The sequence below is a fragment of the Chenopodium album genome, chromosome 3 (genome assembly GCF_948465745.1).
Source record: "Chenopodium album chromosome 3, dcCheAlbu1.1, whole genome shotgun sequence".
NCBI classification, from domain to species: Eukaryota; Viridiplantae; Streptophyta; class Magnoliopsida; order Caryophyllales; family Amaranthaceae; genus Chenopodium; species Chenopodium album.
In genome coordinates, this window is record NC_137836.1 from 1688371 (window position 1) to 1707468 (window position 19098).

A 19098-nucleotide genomic window follows, 5' to 3' on the forward strand; every position below is an offset into this window, starting at 1 on the left:
TTTGAAACAGACAAAGTACTTGATAGTTTAATATAATAATCTAAGTTGAGGTGTCAAAATCTGACTCGATCGACCTAAATTAAGTCTTTAAAACGGACAAAGTACTTGATAGTTTAATATAATAATCTAAGTTGAGGTGTCAAAATCTGACTATCGACCTAAATTAAGTCCAACCCAAAAAATATCCGATTCAGCACATGAACACAATAACTTGTATAATATGATTGAAGTTTAAAATTAGATTGAATCCAACTTTACTGAATTCCATCCGAACACCCGAATCAACTCCTCTAAATCCAAGTGGTGGGATCCCACATCCAACAAAGATTAAAATAAGGCCCCACACAATGCCAACGTAGAAAGATTACCTGCCATTTCAATCGGTTTCTATAAACACCTTCACACCGCTACTTCATTCTACTCCTTTCTCTTTTTCTGGTTGCCTCCTCTAAATTCCTATGAATCAGACAAATTTCCTGTGAAATTATTCTTCAAAATTCCAAAAAGATAAAACCTTTTTCTCTGTTTTTCTTTCCACTTTTTCGGTTTTTAAGCAATCCACAAATGGCACTTTTTAATCGAGGTCGCAGATTTTTCAAGTTCAGGATTCCATGTTTTCTGAAAAATTAGTATAAACCCACAAAACCCTTTTGAATTTTGACCTTAAATTCTTGTAATTTAGAAAAAATTTCGTATTTTATCATCTGGGTTCTTTGAATTTTATGGCTTTGATTCATAAAATCAGTGCTAATAGCTACAATTACTCACCTTCAGTAGTAGAAATGGCGAGAAATTTGCTAATAATTAATTATTCGACGCTTTTCTGGTTGTGGTTGGGCGTTTTCTTCTTTGAATTTCATGAAGGAAAACCCCGGATTTTCTAGTGTTTTCTCACTTTATTTTTCTTATTAAAATTCCACTGAAAATTAATTAGATACATATATAAATACTTAGCAATTAAAAATTAGTTAAAATTGTTTGATATATAATCATGTACAATATGAGAATTAAGATTCAAAGTGGAGGAGCAAATTCTCATATGAAGTATGTTGAAGTAGACCCATCTGGTCGTTATGGACGTGTAAGTTTCTCATTTTTCCAATTTATTTCTGAGTAATTTGTGATTTATTATGTTAATTAGTCATATTGCATGTAATTGATGTTTGCACTTGATTCTTTGTAGAATTGGAACTATTTGTTTGATGTGTCTTGTTATGTTATGTTATTGGTTTATGATCTTGTGTTTTGTTCGATAGAGTAGAGGTGGCAAACGAGTTGTTTGGACATAGATAGAGTAAATTTTATAGGAAATTATTAGTTTTTCTTTCCCTCTATTTCTGGGGGATTGATTCTTGTATGGTATTCTTATGAGTTACCATGTCTTACCTTGTTCTTTGTTAAGTTTCGTAAAATCGAAAGATGGAAGTGATTAGAACTTTGTGAATTGGATGAAGATGGGAAGTGTGTAGAACTTTATGGAACGGAGGGAGTACGTTCTTGACTTAAATATTCTTCATTAGAGACAACTTGAAGTAGGTAATGAGTTTGACTTTGAGAAGATGATATGATGTATGGCTTACCATGGTTGGTGCAAGTGAGCTAACATTACAAGTTGGGATGTTAGTATCAGACTTTTTTTAGCTTAATAAAATAGGGGCTAAAACCGTTTTATATATTCTCATTATGCCTTGAAGTCGCAATCATCAATAAAATATGTATCTAGTTGTTGCTTGTTTGTTTTGCTGCTGATATGGGATTATATGACAAGGCTTTTCTGGAATGAATAATTTGGTGCAAGTGCTGGTTATTCGTATCAATGATACGGTTCTGCTATACTATTGATGTGGATCTATATGTTTGCTAATTGCTATCAATAAGTGGTGTCCTGAGAAATCAACTAGCATGATTAAACCACAAAACTTTGCAATAGCATGTCAATCTGACCTTATTTTATTGTTATCAACCAGCAGCATAATATATTAATATCACAAGTATTGGTGGAAAGTTGGTTATTGTTGTAATAGAAGAACCCTTCCATTGTACTGCCTTTGTTTCTCAATAGATACAGCATTTTAACTTTATACGTTATTCCTACACTATATATAATAATTAATTTCGTTATTGTGGAGTTATTCAATGTATATTTTCATAATATAAATTTATTATAATTTTTATCAAAGCATAATTAAAGATGTTAATGCTCAAAGTAGTGTGTTGGAAAATGTGTACAGTTAAAGTGATGTTTCTATTGAGAAACAAAGGTGGTATGTATCTTAATGTTTCACAACTACACTTTGAATGTCAATTATGCAGTATGTTCATCTTGTGTTAATTGAGGGAGGTGAAAGTGATTATTTTGTTCTGCTTGATTCGTTGCGTACTTGTCAATTGTCATAGATGGATCCTTTGTGGGAGTCTGGGAGAGGTGGGTATTTCATTGCTAAATCTGTTGTGTGTGATTGATAAGTTATGATGATAATCTTTGTATTCAAAGCTATAGATCATACAATTGGTAGTTGTTTTTGGTTGGTTAACTGATATGTAGATGTTTGGCTGTCAAATTACCGGCAGTTCAAAGACATTCTTGGCAAAGGAGCCATGAAGACTGTCTATAGAGCATTTGATGAGGTGCTTGGAATGGAGGTAGCATGGAGCCAAGTGATGCTGAATGATGTTCTTCGTTCTCCGGATGAACTGCAACGACTCTACTCTGAAGTTCATTTGCTGAAGAACCTTAATCATGATTCTATCATACAATTTTACAACTCGTGGATAGATATTGATCGGAGAACCTTCAACTTTATAACTGAAATGTTCACCTCCGGCACTTTGAGAGAGTAATCACTAACTCTTTCCTTTGATTAATATGTGGATCTGTAGTAGGACTTATGCAGTTGTTCTCAATCTCTTTCCAATACTTTTTTAGACTTATTCATTTGAAATACGTCATTGAAGTGTATACAATAAGATAATATTTTTGAGATTAAGGAAAACTTCACTGATTCTGACAAGTAGCATTACATTCACATTACTACAGATAAGTAATTTACAATGGTTTTTTTACTTGACCAAATAAGTGTCTTAGAAATGGCATTTTTACTACATAAATCTCATGTATTAAATTACTAAAAATATTTTTGTGGCATCTTAGTGTTTCTAGATTCTTCAATATTTATGACATCAGAAAGATTATAGGCTACAATGAGATTAAGAATAATTATATAAATTAGTAATTTGATCAAGCATACTGTGATAGATACTAACCCATTCAACTCCACATCTTATATTATAGGATACCATTAATAACTAAAGCCTAAAGGCCACTAATTAATGCTTTGTGTTGTGGCACTTTGATCACAGATATAGGCAGAAGTATCAGCAAGTTGATATTCGAGCTATCAAGAATTGGGCCCGTCAAATCCTCCGTGGTCTCGTCTATCTGCACAGTCATGATCCTCCGGTGATACATAGGGATCTCAAATGTGACAACATTTTTGTCAACGGCCATCTTGGACAGGTGAAGATTGGTGATTTGGGGTTAGCAGCTATTCTTCGCTCAAAACATGCCCACAGTGTTATAGGTCAATCTCCTGCTCATATCTGTTATAACTAGCTCTGACACATGTATACAATTGGGAGGGTTTTAGGGAAGACTGCGAATGGAACTTGAACTTTCAATTGGCTTTTTGCCATCCTCTGTCTTAAGGATACTTCTCATTTTGATTTTATATGAATTTACACTAAGTTACTCAGAGGTTTTAAGCTGAGCAGACAACACTCACAGTTGTTTTATTAATTAGCTTTGCAACTGCTGTGGCCCTCAGTTGTTTTATTCATTTTGCCAATCTTTGTTTTGAATGTAGGATTTTATCAAACCTGTTAAGCTATAATTTTAATTGATTTACTCAAACTAATGCAAAGTATAATATTTCTAACTACTCTTCTATTCTTTGTTATGTTTTAAATGACATCATTATACAACACTTCTTTTGCTAGTAATTCTGTGGACTTTAAGCTGTATTTCACTGACTTGTTTATAATTTTATTTGACAGGGACTCCAGAATTCATGGCACCAGAACTATATGAGGAGAAATATAATGAGCTTGTAGATGTATATTCTTTTGGAATGTGTGTCTTAGAGATGCTCACTTCTGAATATCCCTACAGCGAATGCTCAAACCCAGCCCAAATCTACAAGAAGGTGACATCGGTGAGTTTTCATGAGGGCTTTTCTACTGTATTTCTATATTTATTTTCCACTCCTCTGACCCATTCCCTTATTGAATATTCCAGGGAAAGAAGCCTGAAGCTTTTTACCGCATCCAAAATATTGAAGCCCAGCAGTTTGTTAGAAAATGCTTGGAAACTGTTTCAAAGAGGTTATCTGCTCAAGAGCTACTGTTGGATCCATTTCTGGCGCCTGATGAGGATCTCATGCCAGTGCCAGAGCAACCTCTTCAAATATACTCCCCAAAGGGTGTTTTAGTCGATATGCCTTTTCTGCTTGATAAACCTATTAGGAGTACTGAAATGACAATCACTGGAACTGTGAATCCAGAAGATAGTACCCTTTTCCTCAAGGTGCAAATCTCTGACAAAGATGGTATGTTTTTATCTATATTTATACTTCTCCTTGTTCAGTCCTTTGTCTATTGGGCATGGCTCCAACTAATCTTAGAGCCTGCCAATTAGGTAACCTTAGACATATTTTAGTTTACGTCAGAATAGCAAGTCAATCTTGTTAAAAATGCTTAAATCTCTTGGAATATCTTACAACTTACACTGTAATTTAAAGGTACATTAAATGATGTGGTAGTGGGATTTCATAGCTCCATGGATTATGATCTGCCATGCCTAATGTATATTGTTGTTTTCTATTCAATCTTGTACTGTGGCTAGTTGTCTATTACTTCAATATCATAGTTAAAAATTCTAACACACCTCTTTGGTATTTTGCTTGTACTGCATTGTAAAGGTTCTGTAAGGTTTATTCACTTCCCATTTGACATCATTAATGACACGGAAATGGAAGTTGCTACTGAGATGGTGAGGGAACTGGATATAACTGATTGGGAGCCACATGAGATTGCTGATATGATCGAGGAAGAGATATCCTCTTTAGTTCCGGGATGGAAAGATTTAGATTCACCCAAAAGCCAGCAACAGCACAGTTTTGACTATAACGATGATGATGAAAATGGCCCTCCCTTCCCGTCGTCTTGTTCACCTTCCCATGGGTCTCCCATTGGTTCCACCAAGTCATGTGAAGTACTTTGCTCTCGTGAGATTCCTTTGAACATAAATCATGATTGGCTTGAAGGTACATATAAGCTCCTACTGAGATACAATATTTTTACTCACTTTGTTTCATAATAGATACAACACTTAAGACTTTTGCAGTTGCCAATGCATGACTTTAACTATTAATATCTTTAAGTATAAATGGGAAATATTAATAAAAACTGAGGATATTTCAAAATTATAAATTGAGACTAATCCAACTACATGTTACATAAATATATATATGGTCAAATTGAGTAAATGGATAGTCCAAACTCCAAAAGTCAAAAGTATACCATCTATTTTGAAAGAAGGAAGTATTGACCCACGAGTTTGATAGAGTAGTGCTTCTTGTGTGCATTTGTATTATTGATTCATATTTGGGTTTTTCTCTAGTATCAATGAAGCTGCAATTAGTTGTAAACTAAATCTACATGTGATTGATTGAATAACAAATTGACAAATAAGGGTTGTTATTGGTTCTCCTAAGATTATACTGTAAAACAAGTCTAATTGGGTTGTTTAGTGTCTAAATAGCTCTGGCGAGCTAGTGAATAAAGTAGAATTTGTAGAAAGTAATCTTGCCCAAATCTTTTTAAACGGTACCTCTTTCTTCTTCCCACTCTAATTTGCCATATCTAATAACAGTCCATTTTTTCAGAATTAGGCTTGAGATAACCATGCTATGCATCAAATCCTAAAAATAGTAGTAGTAGTACTGTGGGAAAGTTCATAATTGAAGTTAAACTAATTTGTAGATTGGCATAATATTTTCGGACGTGATGTCCCAAGTTAGAAATGTGGTCTTATTGAAGTGGAACAGAGAGAATAATATGTACGTACTTAGGACTTTAGAAGGATTAGAGCTTTCTCAGTGGGTAATTGTACTTGTGTAAATTCTTTTTGGTAACAGGACATTTGGTTAATGCTGAAGATGCATATTCAGAAAGCTCATGTAGCTCAAGCTCTTGCTCTGATTTTGAGTACACTTCGCTGAAGAGTCCAGAAGCAAGGGATGTCATTTCAGATTTGAAAGTAGAGGAGCATTCTAGGTTTTGTCCTCGTGAAAGCACGACTTTCAAGCATGATGATAAATACAATGGATTATCTGGTACTCTCAAGAGTATGAGCTCAAGTGGGCAGAAGAAGTTTAGCAGGATACGTTCGTTCATGGACATCCGTAGCCAGTTGCTGAATCGGGCCTTGATGCAGTCCCTGAACAAGCGTCGTGCAGCCAAGACTGTTGGTGCTGTGGAAAATATCGGGTTCCATGATCCTTGCTGACCTTTTCTAGGAGGGGGATGCTTTATGGTATTTACTTGTGGTGTTTCCATTTCCTAAATACTTGAACTCCTTTGGATATTGTAAACTATTGAGTGTAATTTGCCGCGTCCAACCAAACGAGTATACTCGTATATAAATTTGGTTTGTTATCTTTTATGCGAGACTGCCCTTTACCTTGAAGAAAATACAGAAAATCTCAAATAGTGTGGACTGAGGACTGAAGACTGAAGATGATGCATTCTGTAATAAAAAAAGAATGAAATAGCTAATCTTGTAAATAATGGCAAAAATAATCACCAAAAAAGTTATATTAGTAACCTTTACATACTAGTATATTGGTTGATCAATATATACAAGTTTACAATTGATGTACAATATTTATTATATATAAAAAAAATTGTGTAATTAAATTTTTTCATAGGAGAAAAAAGAGAGTACATAGTTACACACTTATACGAGGTACTTCTTTTTCGGTTTCCCATAGAAGCGCAGTGACAAACTTTTGAAAACTCAACAGATTCCTTTACCTGTATGCACCTCTTACAAATACTTTTTGAATAACATTGGATAATATATTTTATAAACAATTAACAAATGTGGGGATTTTTAAGGGTCTAATTTGAATATACTTAAAAGTATATACATATCAAAGTACTTGAGAACCATAGATATACGGCCAATACGGGTGTGTATTATGTGTCAAGTACAGGTATGATGATCAATACAAGTCTTCATACTTGTACTTAGCAAGCAATATGCACCCGTGAAGAGAGAAAGACAGACAGAGGAGGAGGATCAAAAAGAAAATTGAAATAGAAAGAGGGATATAGAGAAGAGAAATAAGATAGAGAAAGGATAGGATCAAAATAGAGAGATGAATAGAGAAAGGATAGAGTAATAGAGAGAGATGAGCTAGAGAGAGAGAAGAGAAATTAGATAGATGATAGAGAAATGAGAGAGAGAGAGAAGGCCACTTTAGAAAGATCGATCATTCAAAAAGAGAGAAATATCACTTAGGTTAGAGAGAGATAGACTACTTAATTAAGAAATCGCTTAAGAAAATCAATTCAATTAGTTTAGGGGGAGAGAGAGACTACTTAAGAAAGGTCACTTATGAAAATTAGGGTAATTAGCTTTGGAGAGAGAAAGACCACTTAAGAAAAATCGGCCGGGCAATTAGCTTTGGAAAAGTTTACTAAAATGCTTAAGAAATAGAAAGAACACTTATGAAAATAATAGCAATCATTTAAAAACACAAATGACCATCTAATCTTATACGTCCTTAGCCCTTTTGCCATTAGCTATAACAAACTTTTCAAAATTGTCTATATATTATTCTACAGCTTTAAGTCAACCTGTATTTTTGCCAAAGCATAACTAAATAACATCACATAAATTCATAATTCGTGACAAACAAATAACTAATCAAATTTAGCATACTTTAGATTACTTTTTTCTAATATAATGATTTGAGTTACTTCTTTCTAATAAGATGATTTAAGTTAAAAATTTCTAATATGATAATTTAGATTTCAATGTTTCCCTTTTGCATTGACTTTAATAATTTAAATGCATACAACATTTAAACACTACGCAAACATAATTAACATGTAACAATAGTTACAATATACATAATTGAGGACCACGCGCGTAGGGGCCACTACTAGTATTGGTAAAATACCCCGTTCTAATTTCCAACTTCAATGGGCAAAATTGTAAAATCATCTATCATTATAATTTTCCCACCTCATTTGTGATTTGCATTTCCCTCCTCTTCTTCGTCTTCACTTTCTGATTGTTACACCATTAGTTCTCAATTGTAATTCATTCAGAAATAAGATTCCCAGCTACTTCTCTCTCTAGTTTTTCTCTCTCTACTTCTTCCTTCTTCTTCTATTTTTCTCTCAATATCTCTCTATCTTTTACTCAAGTTCATCCTATCATGTCTGAGCAGGTCAGTTCATCTTTGATGATTTTGCCGTGATTTTATTATTCGATTGCAGTTATTTCTTGGAGAAATTGATATTTATTTGATTGAATTAGTTATTTGATAGTTATTTAATAGCTATTTGCTGAAGTTGATCGATTAGGGCTATTTGTTAATGGAATTTCTTGCATTTCAGACTTTTTAATTGTTTCAATATCGTATTAGACTAGGTCAGTTCATCTTTGATGATTTAATTGTTGGATTGCAAATTTTAATTAAAGAAATTGATAGTTATTCGTATTGTGATTTAAGCTCGTGCTCCTCCAATGTTGCGTCGCATTTTCGAGAACGAAATGACTCCGTATTAGTAATAGTAATAGTAGTAATATGTTAGGAAAGATTAGGAGAATATTATTCATTATTATCATATAATTATAGCTTTAATTCACTCAAGATAATTCTAAGAATATCTTGTGATGTTATCTTAGGAAACTATGTACTCTACATATATGATTTGAGATCATTCAAGCTTTGAGCCCTAATTACTTTGACATAATATGAATTGCTGAATTGCTGTGTGCTGGACTCTTTCTATCGATCTGCTTATGATTGTTTCAATATAGTATTAGAGTAGGTCAGTTCATCTCTGATGATTTTGCTGTTGATTTTGATGATTGTTTCAGTTTGCAATGCAATGATCACTAGCTAGATTCTGTATTCTGTTGATAGTACTATAGCTAGGAGTGTTTTATATTTCACTTCTGCAAGGGAGATCGGTTGTACACTACAACTATCTTTAAATGATTTAGCTCAAGATCAGATGCAACTCCTATTGCTAAATTTTTCACTATAATCAAGGCAATCGGGGATGAAATAAGTGGTGTGAATCGAGTGCCAGTTTGTACATGTAATAGTTGCACATGCAACTTAACTCAGAAAATTTTAAAGCAACAAGAGGAAGAAAAGTTGGTTCAAATATTTAGATTTATAAGACTCTCACCATTGACTCAATTTAGGTTCCTAGAACCTTTCTTAACTACAGTGTACTATTAAATCTTCTATAGTAAAACCTAATAAAGGATTATTTTAAGAAAGTGTCCTCTCGTATAGGTTATGTGAAATATGTGGAAACCTGCTTGATATATGGCTTTTAACTGTAATACATGAACTAAGTTCTATAGTTATATATGAGCATTTTAACTGTACATGAACAGAGGGTTATGTTTTGTTTAGCAAAAAACTGAATTCAACTTGGAGCCTACTATCTGCATTCAGTTGAAGAGGGACTAGTTATACACAGCCAAAAGCAGGGGAATCAAGTTTCTTTGAATTTGAACACCATAGAACTCTATGCATATAAATCTATATGGTATCACAGCCTTGATGCAAAGTGCCCTATATGTTGTTTATTAATATGAGGATGATAGTAGATGATAAGTGCTTTTTATTTTTCAGGAAAAAGGGATGGCTGAGGAGGAAAAAACAATGGCTGAGGAGAAAAAAGCAATGGCTGAGGAGGAAAAAACACCGGCTACTGTTTTATGGCTCCATTGTCAGAGGAGATATTTGGAGCAGAGTGGACAGGTCCTTGGTTATATGATGCATAATACCAGTGTGCTGGTGGGGAATGACTTGGCACTTCCCTTTGCACTATTCATCACTCTTGTTTGACCATATAATATAATTTATACGTTAAGCAAAATATAGTCATGTGAGATCTTGCTAGATTTGTCTCATAAAATACTTTCACAATATCAACTTTTTATAATTTTTACTCTTATACAATTATAAATATTTAACATATAAAGTGTGCTTTAGGATGCTTAATTTCATTCTTGTTGCAATATTATTGGAACGAAGGAAGTATTGGATAAAGTTTAGAATTGACATACATGCTAACAATAAACGTTTTACATAAAATATAGAGAGGGAGTATTTCATGAATGCCAGTGACTTTTCTTTTTACTTTTTTTTTTTTTTTTGGAATACCTTCTAATATTTGGCCTTTTAAAGAAACAATGCTGATGCTCCAGCTTGATTTCTGGCTTTGGTTATCAAGATGCTTATAAGTTATGAATATAGCCCTATAGGGTTAGGGATTTGCCTTTTCTCCATCCTATTGTAGTTTGGAGCAAACATAGTCATAGAATTTTTTATTTATAAGAAATAATGCCCTCACCAAGCATTGGTTTGAAGCAAATTTGTCTTTCTACCTTAGCTTTGGGGTTTTGCTGGATTTTATCTTGCATAGCACATCTTTGACTTATATCTGTTTTTTTTTTGTTGAACAATCAATGTAAACTGAAGAAGTAAGTGCTTTGCTATTTTAGTTAAGGCAAACTAGAAAACAAGCTACCAGTGCAGGTTCAAATAAGCTCTGAATCTTTTCATGTTGAATGATAGTATGTGCTTTTATGTGTTTAAACATCTAGGTCACGACCTTTTAAAGTGTTATATAATTATATGTGAGAGTTTTATCGCTCTTTTATATAAGGTTCTTGATCTGTTCTGTTGCAGAAAATCTTGTGGAGAATCTCTCAGGCAGTTTCGAATTTGACGTTCAAGTTCCTTATCTTCTATACAAAAATGTTGTCCAAGAAGTTAATGGCATATGGTTTTATAATACTCCTGAATGCGAGGAGGTTGCTGATCTCTTTAACAGGTGATATATTATGGTGGCAATAAATTGGGAAATCATTATTGATAAAGAGCAATATTTTTTTTCATATCTTTCTTTGTGTTTCCTATCATGTCTGTTATCTGTTCTTGCTTTGTTTCCATTCTCAGAAATGTCCCTTGTTCTGCATATGGTATTGGTTGTGTGCAGAGTCTACCACATATTATACTTATAATTTGATATTGTTCAGTAACCTTTGTTAGTTGATCCTAATGTATTTTGTATGATTTTCATGGTAAATTTTTGTTTTTCTCAATTGTGTGTCCTGCCGCAGGATCATTGACTCATATGGAAGGAGTGCTCCAGAGCCATCAGAATTTAACCAAAGGTAGTAATTTACTTTTAGTATTTCTGTAAAGCAGCAATAGGATTTAAAGAAATAACTAAGTCACTTCTACGAGTTAAATTGAAGAAGATGAAAGTTGACCTTTAATCTTTTTAAATAATTTCCGTAGCTTATCTATGTGTTGGATGAGTCCATGCTTCATGAGCAAACAAGGATTGGTTTTTGCTGTAACTGGCTGTACCCGTTTCATTGGGTTTTAAGGTTATAGGCTTGTGTCATTAGACTTGCCTTCTGTGTGTGTAAGTCCTTTAACAGACACTTCCGCTGCCCTTGTGTTTCAGCCTTTATTGAGCTGTCTGTCCCGCCTAGCGACTGTTTTGCTTCAGCCCATCGCCTCTTCTATGGGCTTGTATATCTGATACATTTATCACTTACCCCCTGCTTATGACATCCAGGCTTTGGAAAAAGAGTTCCCTCTTATATCTCAAGTAGCTCTAAATTAAGCTGTTTTTTTTTTATGCTATATATTTTGAATCATCTATTCTTTGTCCTTTTTTTTTTTCTTTTCATTGATTGAGCTTTTCCTTATCTTCAAAGAAAATATTTCAGATACTGTGACTTTAAATATGTGAAATACCTTGAAACTTATCCTCCATTGAGCCTGTAACTTAGTTTACTTGCTAGTTGCTACTGAGGTGCTTTGCATAATATATGACTTTTGGTTGCATGAGTTTTTACGTAATCCTTCAAATATAACGAGCTTGACCATATATGATCGGCAAAATATACGGATCTGTCAAAGATGTTTTTATTTAGTATTTTGCATAATGATTTTAAAATGCTGTAATACAAAGAATGAAATAACACTCTTCGTATTAAGTTGTATTACACTACTCAAATAGAAACACACATGTTTATTCCTAAAAATATTAACCTAAAACCTTAGTGATAGCATACAAATTTTGTTTGCACCATGACCCAGTTATTTCATAAGAGCTTAAATACAAGGGACATAAGGAGTATTAAAGCAGGTTAAAATGAGTCTTCCTCGTCAGTATAAGAAGCCAGCCAGTCGTCCTCGTCCTCATCATAGGAACCCCAGTGGTAAGTTGGGGAGTCACCAGAACCGATGGAATCATCATTGGTTGGGGAATCACAAGAACCGAGCCACGGTATGGGTTGATGACTGTGTAGATCAATTTCAAGCTTCCTTGATTGATGACTGTGTAGATCAAACCAAAATGAAGCCTTGATTAATCTTCCTATACCTACTAGAATTTCCCGTCCATCCTTTGAATACGCGTAAGGCCTTGAGAATATAAAATCCTTTGATACACATTTTGGTATTTGTTCGTATGACAAGTGAATCAATTTAGTCCATGATTCTTTCACACGATACACTCCCATGATCCATATGTCTATCTCGTACGGATTTTCAATATAAGATATTAAATGAAGACATCCCCTTATATCGACTAGATCCCACATTATCAAATCACGACTAGGCAAGGGTAACTCAAAGAGCATTTCATTTTCAAGGCCAATACCTATTATTGGAGCATATTCTTTGTTAAATTGAGGTACCAAATGAAACCCATTATTAGAGAAAACTAATGTTTTCTTAATTTTTTTATGATAGTCAAACGGATAGAGTTTAATATATTTCCATGAACTAGACTTGAAGCTAAAGATGGCATAATAATAACAACCATGACGTTTATCATAGTATAAACATAAGATTTTATAATCATGGCTCATGCACTCATAACCAAATCCAAAAATATCATTCTCTTCAAAGTGATGCCGTATCACTCTAATATCGTCGCTACTTTGGTTGTAAACCAAAATTTGAACCAAACTCAAATTTAGGATGCAAACCAAGCCATTGCAACAACTAACGGTTTTGAATTTGTGTTTTGGGTTTGGGTCGTGATGATTCGAGTGACCTAGCCTTTTCACCTCCTCTAACTCTAATTCTATAACCAAGACATCAAAGGGATGTTCACTAAAGAGGATGACTTGGGTACTAAAATTGGCCTTATTATTCATAATTTTAAGCGAGTGTAATTTTGTAAAATTTGGGTTCTTAATTAAATTATGCAAAAACTTGCAAACACATTGGCAACGGACAAGAGGTTTGATAGGTAGCCGTAGGAGGATGTTACACTGCAGGTCCAACGGAAGCTCAGCTAGTCGGTTTTTTGTAAAAGAAGAATCGTTTTCGTTTATATCATCTGAATAACGTACTTGCTCAATTTCACCCAACTTTATACCTCCTTTTTGGGACAATATCGGCTCCTCCCTTGTATCTTCAACAATAGCCACAGTCGTATTATTCTTTGACTTCTTCATAATTGTTCACCTGAAATTTTTTGAATTATTTATGTATGAAATTCTTCATAATATAACCTAAACAATGCTATGTACAGAATTCTACCACATGTAATCTTTCTCAATCCTACACAATATCAAATTAACACATATATATCTTATGCCAACTAATCAAATCTCAGTCCCGTTTCTGTACAAAATTCTACCACACGTAAACTTTCCTAATCCTACACAATACCAAAACCCAAATTAAATGACAATATTGCACTACATCAACCCTTAATTGGATTATACACTTCAATTGCCCCAAATCATCCAATTTTGTAAAGCCCTTAATTCAAGTTTTTGACCATAAACTCTAATTTTAAGATTTAAGTGAGAAATTAAATAAACTATAATGCAAAATTAATTATGATTGACCTATAATTGTGTTCTACTATCGAAATTTCTTGTAGTCTATACCACAATTGATTGAAATTTTATTAACTAAGCTATCTCAACCGGAAATTCTTACCGGAAATTTAAACGTGGTAGTGCTACTCAAAGTTTTTGTTTAAATGAAAGTTGTTCTCAAAAGGGGTCATTTAAATGGTAGTTGTTCGCAAAATTTCCTATTTCTTTTTTTTTTGTTAACAAACCAAAGATCAAGTATTAATACAATTAAAATCTACTCCTTATTCAATAACCTAATTCTTTGTCAAAAGATACTACTCATACGATCAGCCTCAACACTTTATTATATACTGCTTATATACACTCAAAAAAGAGAGCGATTTCCATAGATAATGTTGGAAGATATTAAAATTCCCTAAATACGCTACAAATTATTAAAATTCCGGATGTACCGTCCACATCATCTACATATATTTAATTTTTTTTTGCCCTGTTTAAAAGGAAACCGCTAATTGAATTAGCGGTTTCATATAATATAAAACCGCTAATTCAATTAGCGGTTTGAAGAAACAAGTAACTCAACTGCTAAACGTCGCTCCCATTTTACATACTAACGCTCCCTTTTTGACATGAAAGGACGATATTGCCCTTTGTGTAAATTGTAGTGCATAATGGTATAATATCATTCCCGACCCCTCCACTTACTACCACGTGGTAAAAAAAAAAATCCCGAACTACCACATCCGACCTCGGCCCACCACATTCGATCTACCACCAAAAATCCAAGTTAATTTTTTTTTAAAAAATTTACTCAGCATTAGCAACAGGTTTAGGACGATGGATGTCGACAACATTCGGACACCGAAAGCTTCGTCGGAGGATTCCATAAGTCGTCGTACTATTTTTTTAAAAAAATTAAAATAAAACATCCGCCTAAAATTTTAGGATCCACGTAGGTGGATCCACTCAAAATTTCCGGATCCACCAAGGAGGATCCGGAAATTTTAGGCGGATGTGGGAGATCCGCCTAAAATTTCCGGAGCCTCCTTGGTGGATCCGGAAATTTTAAGTGGATCCACCTAGGTAGATCCACTTAAAAAATTAGGATCCACCAAGGTGGATCCTAATGTTTTGGGCGGATGTATATAGTGCTTTCTTTTTTTTTTTTTTCTTAAATTGATTAATTAATCAAATTTACTATTGTAATCTTTGTATTACTATTATTATTATTATTATTATTTTATTATGATTAGTATTAATTTTGTGATTAGAGTAATTAGTATTATTATTTTATCAAATTTATTATTGTAATCAAATTTTTTGTTTTCCTGATTTTACTTATTTTTTTTAGAGAATAAAATGAGAGTAAATGAGAGTATGAGAGTGAAGTACGAGAGTTTTGAGTACCGTAAAGTGAGTCGTGGCTATTTATTTGATAGGGGTAAAAATGGAAAATCTTAAAAAAATGCGAGCGATGCCTAGTAAAAGGGGAGCGACGTTTAACAACCCCCAACAAGTAATAAAAAAAAAAAAAAAAAAAAAAAAAAAGAACAGCGAATCAATACTAATCATGATTCATGAAGTTTAACAATGTCACACAAACCTAAAATAATATCAATTTTGAATCCAATTAGCATTGGAAAAATTCACATGATTAATCCCAACTATTGATAGTCTTCCCAAATTAATCCCAACTATGGATTATTATAGAATAATCCCAACTATGAAGAGTGTCTTCCAAAAATGATCCGGTATGACTTGTAACCGGTTAAGCAAGTAAAGTTTTTTTATATTTTTATTTTAAACATCACTCTCTCTCCTCCCCTTGCCCAGCTCCATAACCACCGGTCCACCACTCCTATTTTGCTCCCCTCCACCACTTTGCTGCTCTCTCCTCTTAATGCCATTGTTGACCACTGTCGACCTCGGCTGCGATTACGACCTTCCCATTCTTTCCTTTCGGTGGGTGGTTTGAACAAATAACCACCATTTATCGCTTTCTTTGTTAGCCACAAAACACCGCACACCATATCTACACCACTGATCAGCGTATTGCCGTATCACTACTTATACTCAACACGCACCGATCAAGTTCAGCTCCTCCGATCCCTCATATTTCCATTGCATTTTCATTCCCTTACTTCATCTTGCCCCTAATTTCTCTCCTCTTCATTAAAAAGTAATGATTGTTGTGTTTTTTCATTTAAAATCAAATTAAAGGACAAACAACAATAATTTATATAATGAAAAATCATAAACGACAATAATAGTTTATATTAGTATAGATAGGTTGTACAGTAGTTGTATGTTTGATATGAATTTTGATGGATATAACCTTCAATCGCAGTTGAAAGGTTTGGAATCTTGAGTCTCGGTCAAGAAACGCTAAGCAACACGAGCTTAAAACCTAAACTAGGCCAAGAATACACAAGCACAAGCTTACGTAAAACTTTATAAATTTCAAATCAATCAATCATGCTTTTCGTTAAACACCATCACGTATTTATAAGCTAAATAATTAGCCTAAAAATCGGTAAAACAAATTCTAATCTAACTAGGAAACTAACTCTAACTTGTAAAGATAATATTTTGCAAATATGATCTTTAAAGTTAAGCTTATCTTATACTAACCGAATTAAACTAACAAAAAATATCCTAATAAATTCGGTCATCTAATAATAAACTAAAAATAACAATAAAAATAATTATAATAACAATATTGATGCCTTGGAACCGCATCAATGTTGTTGTATTGGAATTTTTCTTGTTGATGTCATGTTCAATCAACAATGTAAGCTCTTCTCTTTTTGTCTTCTTTCCTGAACTCAATAATTTAAAAAGGACAGGGTCGATTTTTTTTTTTGTAAGATATATTATTGTAGATTTTTTTTTTTTTTAAAAAAGAAAAAAAAAATATAAGCCAATCACAATATGCCACCTCATACAAACAACCAGTTTAATTAGTTAAAACGGGTCACAAATCAATTCTAGAAGACACCTCCCATAGTTGGGATTATTCTAGAATAACCTATAGTTGGGATTAATATGAGAAGACATCCAATAGTTGGGATTAATGGTATGAATTTTTCCATTAGCATTTACAACATCAAATTATACATTTATTTTTAAAAAATCAAATTAGGCCAAAACTAACCTCTTTATTGCAGAAACTGATTGTCGCTGTTGTGGATGCCACGGTTGGAAGCCGACGCTGAGTGGTGGTGGGCGGTAGTTGCTAACGTTGAGCTGTGGTGGCGTTACTCTGCGCACCACAAGAGTAGCAGAGCGTTTTTTTTTTCCCTTTTTAACAGCTTTGTTTTTGCTCTTGTACTTCTTATCTACCACAAAATCTTTTTTTTTTTTTTTTTTTTTTTTTTGAGGAATACCACAAAATCTTATTGATTACGAGAAATTTAAGATGTCAAAAAAAAATTTAAAAAAAAAAGCAAAAAAAAAAATCTATGATAACAATTCCGCGGAACTCAAGGCAATCTATGATATTTATTTTTATTATTTATCAATTTATTTTTGTTATAAAAATTATACAATCTACTTCGTCACATATTAGGAAACATGCACATTTTGTAAATGTTAATAAAAACTTTACATAAAAAAATAAATAAATAAATACTATCCTAGAAATATTTCCTAAAATATAAACTCATTATAATTATATCTATAAACAAAAATACTTATGTGCACCCGAGGTTTATACACTCGCAACTGACATTATATTAAACATAATGACCCTTATTTTTGACATAGTAACCTTTTTTTTTTTTTGACGGGATTGACATAGTAACCTTATTTTTAACATAGTAACGTTTATTAAAAGTTGTATAACATTTAATACTATTGTGAACTTGAAGTACGACGTTATGACCCTAATTTTAACACAGTGACCTTTATTATTTATATTGACCTTATAAAATATTTCATTAAAAAAATTAACCTCTTAATATTACCAAAATGACTTTTATTTTCAACATAGTGACCTTCATTTTATTATAGTGACTTTTTTTTTATTAATAAAACAACCATAGTGTCTCTAATGTTAGTGGTCCACAATAAATTAGTGTGAACCAGGTCCATTTAAGAATTTGTAATCTATAAATTGACCATCATCAATTTCAGCTAGGAAGGAAGTTAGAGTCACAGATCGATGGATCATTATGAGATACTTGGTCTGTCTTTTGTAGAATCACTCGACTGTACGAAGCTAGCTAACCGAAGCCGAGATCAAGAAGGCTTATCGAAAGAAGGCACTTGAGTTACATCCTGATAAAATCTCTAAGAAGAGGAAAAGAGATGGTATTGCAGATGACAGTGATACTGTTAGTTCTACGACTGCGGCTTTTCAGCAGCTTCAGTCTTCGTACGAGGTGTTACTTGATAAGGAAGCCAGGAGGAGGTTTGATGTGGTGTGGTTACGACGAAGGCAGGGAAAAGTAAGGACAGGGAAGGAGAAAGGATGGAAGGAGAGGATGAAGCGCGAATGGGAGATGAATTTTAGGAAGGGAAAGGAAGAAACGGAGAAGATGGAACGCGAAAGGGAGATGAATGTGAAGAGGGAAATGGAACGGAGGATGGAGATGGCACGCGAATGGATAAAGAATGTGAGGAAGGAAAAGGCAAGGCAGATGAAGATGATGCGCGAATGGGAGGAGAATGAGAGGAACAAAAGAGAGTTGAGGAAGAGGGTTGAGCGCGAAAGGGGTGAGAATAAGAGGAGGGAAAACGAGGCGATGAAGAAGGTGGAAGAAGAGGAAAGATTAGTGTATGCTTATTAAGAAATGTCTCGATTTATGTGTTCACATTTTAACACTCATAACGAGACATTTACGTTATTTTTTTGTCAAATCTGAGCTCAATTTGGAATCCTAAGGGCCAAAATAGCCCCTCGAAACCTTTGACGGAAT

The 19098-nt window shown here is 33.5% G+C and overlaps 2 protein-coding genes across 2 annotated transcripts; one reads left to right on the forward strand and one right to left on the reverse strand.

Annotated features, from left to right (window-relative positions):
- Positions 1-392: 392 nt before the first annotated feature.
- LOC145623687 (putative serine/threonine-protein kinase WNK5) lies at positions 393-6721 on the forward strand. Its single transcript, XM_081676541.1, has 7 exons — positions 393-1081; positions 2572-2837; positions 3361-3581; positions 4054-4211; positions 4295-4604; positions 4977-5321; positions 6195-6721. The coding sequence occupies exons 1-7, from the start codon at positions 992-994 to the stop codon at positions 6563-6565; spliced, it is 1761 nt and encodes a 586-aa protein (XP_081532667.1). The 5' UTR covers positions 393-991; the 3' UTR covers positions 6566-6721.
- Positions 6722-12483: 5762 nt separating this feature from the next.
- Positions 12484-17530, reverse strand: LOC145610173 (F-box protein CPR1-like). The gene is made up of 2 exons (XM_081665453.1): positions 17334-17530; positions 12484-13817 (listed from the first exon to the last, which is right to left on the reverse strand). Exon 2 carries the CDS (start codon positions 13805-13807, stop codon positions 12488-12490), a length of 1320 nt encoding a protein of 439 aa, XP_081521579.1. The 5' UTR covers positions 13808-13817; positions 17334-17530; the 3' UTR covers positions 12484-12487.
- Positions 17531-19098: the final 1568 nt, after the last annotated feature.

Bases quoted from the DNA above. Each gene is read 5' to 3' on its own strand.
- LOC145623687 (XM_081676541.1), top strand. From the start codon at position 992: ATGTACAATATGAGAATTAAGATTCAAAGTGGAGGAGCAAATTCTCAT. The intron at 1,082-2,571 runs GTAAGTTTCTCA...AATTACCGGCAG, and splicing joins CATCTGGTCGTTATGGACGT to TTCAAAGACATTCTTGGCAA. The intron at 4,212-4,294 runs GTGAGTTTTCAT...TGAATATTCCAG, and splicing joins TCTACAAGAAGGTGACATCG to GGAAAGAAGCCTGAAGCTTT.
- LOC145610173 (XM_081665453.1), bottom strand. From the start codon at position 13,807: ATGAAGAAGTCAAAGAATAATACGACTGTGGCTATTGTTGAAGATACA.